Source organism: Endocarpon pusillum, assembly GCF_000464535.1.
Source record: "Endocarpon pusillum Z07020 unplaced genomic scaffold scaffold218, whole genome shotgun sequence".
NCBI classification, from domain to species: Eukaryota; Fungi; Ascomycota; class Eurotiomycetes; order Verrucariales; family Verrucariaceae; genus Endocarpon; species Endocarpon pusillum.
Window position 1 is genome coordinate 27262 of NW_006916155.1, and position 6246 is coordinate 33507.

Below are 6246 nucleotides of genomic sequence, written 5' to 3' on the forward strand. Positions count from 1 at the left end.
TATGGAGCATCGAGACTCCTCTGAGCATGCCGCCGCCATCTTCTTTGCATCTGGCATGAATGCAATTACTTTGAATGCCCGGATTCACTCGGATAGCGAATATCGATATCAACCCTCTGCTTTAGATCTTTGCCGATGTCAAGCATCAATTAGTCGGCACGGAATTCTGGGTTGAGACAATGGGGTGGGATAGGTCAGGTTGGAGGATTAAGACGGCCGCTCTTAGTCCAATCCGACCAAATACCTCCCCTCTCTTTAGCTACCATGGCCGCCGTCTTGCCTTCACTGTCCTTTAAATTTCGGATGTCCGGCTGCGCGCTTCGATCCTCTTTGCTGAGTCCCATGCTTTCCATAGCATGCAGAACTGCTGGCGGGAACTCGCACCAGTCGAGAGAAGAACCAAGAACAAGCAGAAGCCAGGCAACCTCGTTCTGGTCGTTTCGGATGGCAACATGCATTCCTGAACCGTCGATGCCCTCAAAAGACCCGGTGTACCTAAGAATGTCGAGGTCCTCTTGTGATTTTCCGCTGTCTCCGTCTGTGTTCCCGTCCTGGATGAGATGGACTAGAGCGTCCACGTCGCCCATGCGACAGAAGTCCAGATACGCATGCCCTTTCCTTTCTTCTGGATATGTCCTTAAGTATGCCTCATCTGTAGCCGAGGGAAGGATATCGAAATTTTCTTGCACACCGCCCTCATTTCGGACCGTGCAAAGGACTTGCTGTTCGCCCCGGGCGTTCAAGGAGGATAAGGGCTCTGAGCAATTGGGACATTCCGTCACAGTGTAGGCTTCTAGAAAGCATTCCCTGTTCCAGCGTTAATCCTCGAACTGAAAATAGCAAATGCTGCTCTTAGAAAATTACCAATGAAAATGGCAACTGCAAGGAAATTCAACATCATCAGGAACTGCAGTGGGCGCAAGGGATTGACTTGAGCTTTCCTCGTCCACTTCACTGTCAGACTCGATCTCAAGCAGCAGTGGCTCGTAGCACGTAACGCAAATATCCGAGGGAGACATTTTGACAACTTTGAGGTTGAATCGATATTGCAAGATCCAGTGTCTTCAGGAGGCAGCAAGAATATATTGGAACTTTTTTTTGTGACCAGCCTGTCGGGGATGCGCCATATTTAATTCCAGGGTCCCCAGAACGCACATGGGGCCAATTTGTTACGTGCAGTCTTGCACCATCACTACAATTGAACCTCCGAATGCGTAGCAGAATTAACAGGAAATGATGAGAGACGAAAAACATAACTCCATTCACATTAGATGAGACGTGCAATGTCACCTTTGCCGCCAAAGTGTCAGTCGTGAATGGATGCCACTCGGTCAGCGGCCCCAGCGGTCGAGACTGCAGTTACCGAGGACCTCGAGATCTCAAAGCCAAGCACAGAACCTATTTCAGAGCAAAATGAGACATCAAGTACCTCGAAAACGGTTCGAAGCTTGACAGATGCTCTCCTCAACTTTCTAGCCAGCGCGAGCAACGAAACTCTTGGAGCATGTGCAGTTGCGCTTTGTGCTTCAACGTATCTAGTCCTGGGAAGAGTCGGCCTGGTGTTGATTGGGACAGTCATCGGAGTCGTACTACAGGCTACTTGGGAGGGCTCAAGCGATGAGGCAGATGGCACGCACAATGGCCAGCAGAAGAGCACCAGCAAGAGAAAAGAGCTTGGGATTGAAGTCGCTAAGAGGCTCCTGGATTGGAAGGACAGAACAAGAGGTCTGGAGAATGGAACAGAAGATCAGGATGTCAAGGTTGAGGCGTCGCTTGCAACAAAGCCACTCGACTACTCCGAGTTCCAACCGGCAACGGCGGCCGCATTGACCGCCTTCACAGATGCGATCATACGGGACTACGTTAAGTATGAATCCAGTAGACTCCAGTATACAGATTGCTGACCCAGGTATGTAGATGGTGGTACACTCCAATCTTGCCGGTCGACAACACCTTCCCGCTTGCCTGCAGACAAACGTTAACAAGCTTCATTCTTTCAATCTCCAATCATCTGTCGAGAAAGCGACCTGCAGATCCATTCCTCGACTTTGTGACAAATTCCACCTCTATCATAATTGTGTTCCTGAGCGAACTATCCACTGCTCTTCGTATTGGCCAAGGTCAATCTGCTGAGGACGCCGTCCATCAATACCTCCGAGATGAGCCTGAGAGTAACCTGGCCAATGTCCTTAGCCAGCAGCAACAAGAACATAAGCTACGCTTGGTAGCCGACGACATCCTGGCAAGCTTTCTTGACACCAAAGCATTCAACTTTCCACCATCAAAAACGTTCCTTCGAGAAATACTCGCAGGGGTTGTTCTGGAAATGACGATCAGGAATTGCTCTAAACCAGAGTGGATAAATGGCTGGATTGTATATCTGCTAGAAGATGGAGAACCAGAGATCATGAATGCCATCGATGCAGGTGTCGAGAGCATGGGAACCGCCACACAGAACATGCCCAAGTCGCCAGTTCAGATCGATGCTGAAAAGAAGCATGCACGCCGGATGAGCAGGGCCGAGGAGGCCATGCAAGAAGCAATGTCGGAGGCAAAACGTTTGAGCGAGATGATTGCCGAAGAGGATGCGCGCAGAAAACGAAACCCACCGTCGATTGCTGAGAACGATGATGCAATTTCCACAGCTACTACCGAAGGAATGGCGACCCCAACCTCCTCAGACAGTGATCGAAACCGGATGCATGAACGGTCCATGGACTCGTCGATGGATCTGCAGCCAACCACCGAAGAAGGCGCGTCACAGGGAACCACACTAACGCAAGCCAACACATTCACCGATTTCGGCCAGCTCGTTCCTTCAGAGGTACCAACAGCGCTGAGGACATCTCACACCCCGTCGCCGGTGACATACCCGAGCTCGTCAAGCGTTTTGACACTCCACAATGCCGCTGTCACGATTATGGATGAGGGAGATGCTAACGATAGATCTACACTACGATCCAAGCCGGCGGTGGAATATCTTCTGCAAATTGAGCCAGCTGTCTCTAAGTTCCCTGGTTGGATGATGGTGAGGAGATATCAGGACTTTGAGGCGCTGCACGAGGTACTGCGTAGGATATCAATCATATCTGGCGTGCCTGAATTTGTCGAAAAGCACGCTGTACTCCCAAGCTGGAAAGGTCAAACCAAACACTATCTACGCCAGAACCTTGAACGATACTTGCAACATGCTTTACGATATGAGCCACTAGCTGAGAGTGAAGCAATGAAGAAATTTTTAGAGAAGGAGACGGGCCTTCAAAAAGCGCCCAGCCCTACCAAGAATATCTTTCCATTTCAGGGACCAGCCGCTCTGGAGAATATGGGCAAAGGCTTTGTAAATGTTCTCGGCCAAGCACCAAAGGGTCTTGCAGGTGGTGGCAAGGCTGTGCTGGGTGGTGTACAAGGTGTGTTTGGCGCCGTTGGTGGCGGATTGAAAAAGCCTCCCCCTGGCACGGCACGATCAACGAAGTCTGCCTCCGTCGTAAGCCTGCAAAACCCAGATAGCCAGCAACCAGGAAGAGCCAGCCAAGACAGCGTCTCTGTGAGCTTGAGTCCAACGGAGGTCAAGGAGCAACGTCCTACACCTTCTCGCCAAAGCAGTGACTTGAGAACATACAGCGGCCAGGCATCACCAAGGAGGAGCGGACAGGGTGAGTCGATGGAGAATCTTCATCTTCCGCCGCCACCAAGCGATATATCGGATGACTATGGGCAGTCGGAAACAGCAACGACTCATATCAAGACATCTTCTATATCGCATGCGGCATCAAGCGAGTCTCAGCCGACTCTCCCTTCTCCTGCTATATCTGGTCCCGTCCAGTCAGAAGCATCCAGGACCAACACTGCATCCTCAACTAGAGCGAATAACAACAGACCCATCACCGAGGAAGAAACGCGTGCGTCCATTGAATTGATGTTCGCGGTAATCACCGAACTATATACTCTCTCCTCCGCCTGGACCATCCGCCTGTCTCTTCTTGCCGCTGCAAAGACCTTTCTCCTCCGCCCAAACAATCCGCAATTAGAATCTATCCGTCTCTTGCTGCAGGACAGCATCATCGATGCGAACTTCGTCTCCGACACAGGTCTGGCGGGCCATATACTGAAGCTCAGGGAAAACACCTTGCCCACGGAGGAAGAGCTAAAGCAGTGGCCGCCTGAGATGACTGCGGCTGAACAGGAGAAGCTGAGAGTGAAAGCGAGGAAGCTCTTGGTGGAGAAGGGTATGCCTCAAGCCTTGACAAGCGTTATGGGTAGTGCTGCCAGCGGCGAAGCGCTGGGGAGAGTCTTTGACTGTCTCCAGGTGGAGGAAGTTGCTCGGGGTCTGATATTTGCGTTGCTGTTGCAGGCATTGAGAGCGACGACGCAATGATCGAGTGTGTCTATATCATGTATCCATACGAATTGTTTCTCTATACAAGCCGCCAACCCTAGCTACTGGTTGAGCCTCGCCGTCTCCTGACATAACTTCATGTGACATGTCCCTTGCTTGCTCGAAGACTGCCCCCAGAGGAATTCCACCCGGGCAAGCAGGGGATGCCAAGACCAATTTCATCTCTTGCTGACATCTTCTGTACCATACTACTTAGTAGTTGAGTCACCTGTGTAGCCATATATGTATATTGTGCATTGATCAACTGCTTCTTTCGCAACCACGGAAATGGGAAAGAAAGTCCATTTGCTGGACTATGTAGCCGGCAATATTCGATCCCTGGTCAATGCTATCGAGAAATGTGGATACGAGGTAGAATGGATCAGGAGTCCAGAAGATGTGAAGGATGCTGAGGTGAGGGACACTGTTTTCTCGTACAGCATCGACGAGGCATTGTCCATATCGTTCTACATCTGCACGTTGCGAATCGTTGACTCTGTTCATGTGGTCGTGGGCATGTTGGCTCTTCACCAAAATACATCCTGTGAACCATATTATTTTCTCTAGCGGGCAATTGCTTTCATCTGAACTAACTGCCCCCCCTGACATCTCTCTCATAGAAACTCATCCTCCCCGGCGTAGGTCACTTCTCGCACTGTCTCACATCCCTTTCGAATGCCAACTACCTCCCCGCCATCCATGCACACCTCGCTTCGGGTAAACCATTCTTTGGCATCTGCGTGGGCCTTCAGGCCCTGTTCACCGGCTCGGATGAAGCACCCGGTGTTGCTGGCCTGGGCGTCATCAATGGGCAGCTACGAAGATTCGATGAGAGCAAGACCAGTGCTACCAATGCAAGGGGAGCTGTGAAGGCGAGGAAGAGCGTGCCATGTATTGGCTGGAATTCTGCCAGCCTTGCACCAGCTGTGGACTCAGCTTCCACATCTAGGCACAGTTTCTACGGCTTAGAGGACTGGAGAAAGTATTACTACGTGCACAGCTATTTTGCCCCGTACGGCCCCGGATGCGAGCTGGAAAAGCAGGGGTGGACTGTGGCGACGGCGAGGTATGGTGACGAGACGTATGCAGGTGCCATCGGAAAAGGAAATGTATTCGCGACACAGTTCCATCCCGAAAAGAGTGGCGAGGCGGGGCTGAAAGTCATTAAGGCGTTTCTAGAGGGAAGGACGTGGGAAGCTGTCTCCCACCCAGCTATAGCGAACGGCACCCAAGCACCACAGGCGGTCAAAGTGGAGAGCAGTACAAACGGCCTAACGCGCCGCATCATAGCCTGTCTGGACGTCCGCGCAAACGACGACGGCGACCTCGTGGTGACAAAGGGCGATCAGTACGACGTCCGAGAAAAAGCCTCTGTTCCCACCAACAACACTTCCTCCTCTTCTTCTTCCACCAGTACGACCAAACACCTCGCCGGCCAAGTGCGCAACCTAGGCAAACCCGTCCACCTCGCCGAGAAATACTACCGGCAATCCGCCGACGAGATCACCTTCCTCAACATAACCTCCTTCCGCTCCTCCCCACTCACCGACCTCCCCATGCTCGAGATCCTGCGCCAGGTCTCGCGTACCGTCTTCGTGCCCCTGACCATCGGCGGCGGAATCCGCGACACCATCGACCCCTCCACCGGGCGCACCGCGTCCGCGCTCGAAGTGGCAAAACTGTACTTCGCCAGCGGCGCGGACAAAGTCAGCATCGGCTCGGAAGCGGTCACCGCAGCCGAGGATTACTACGCCGCAGGAGGCCAGCTGAGCGGGAAGACGGCCATCGAGACCATCAGCGCCGCCTACGGCTGCCAAGCCGTGGTCGTGAGCGTGGATCCGAAACGCGTCTTTGTCGACCCGCCCGAATCC

The 6246-nt window shown here is 52.4% G+C and overlaps 3 protein-coding genes across 3 annotated transcripts in view; 2 read left to right on the forward strand and 1 right to left on the reverse strand.

Moving 5' to 3' along the window:
* Window positions 1-194: 194 nt before the first annotated feature.
* EPUS_04217 (uncharacterized protein) lies at window positions 195-1019 on the reverse strand (the record flags this gene model as incomplete). The annotated part of the gene is made up of 2 exons (XM_007803313.1): window positions 195-807; window positions 865-1019. The coding sequence occupies 2 exons, from the start codon at window positions 1017-1019 to the stop codon at window positions 195-197; spliced, it is 768 nt and encodes a 255-aa protein (XP_007801504.1).
* Window positions 1020-1316: 297 nt separating this feature from the next.
* Window positions 1317-4375, forward strand: EPUS_04218 (uncharacterized protein; the record flags this gene model as incomplete). The annotated part of the gene is made up of 2 exons (XM_007803314.1): window positions 1317-1867; window positions 1918-4375. The coding sequence occupies 2 exons, from the start codon at window positions 1317-1319 to the stop codon at window positions 4373-4375; spliced, it is 3009 nt and encodes a 1002-aa protein (XP_007801505.1).
* Window positions 4376-4663: 288 nt separating this feature from the next.
* The window catches only part of EPUS_04219 (uncharacterized protein), a gene marked incomplete at both ends in the record, with an annotated part of 5696 nt that continues 4113 nt past the window's right edge, over window positions 4664-6246 (forward strand). Inside the window, 2 exons of the mRNA XM_007803315.1 lie at window positions 4664-4879; window positions 4996-6228. Coding sequence (XP_007801506.1) covers window positions 4664-4879; window positions 4996-6228 — 1449 coding nt within the window. The remainder of the gene's footprint in view (window positions 4880-4995; window positions 6229-6246) is intronic.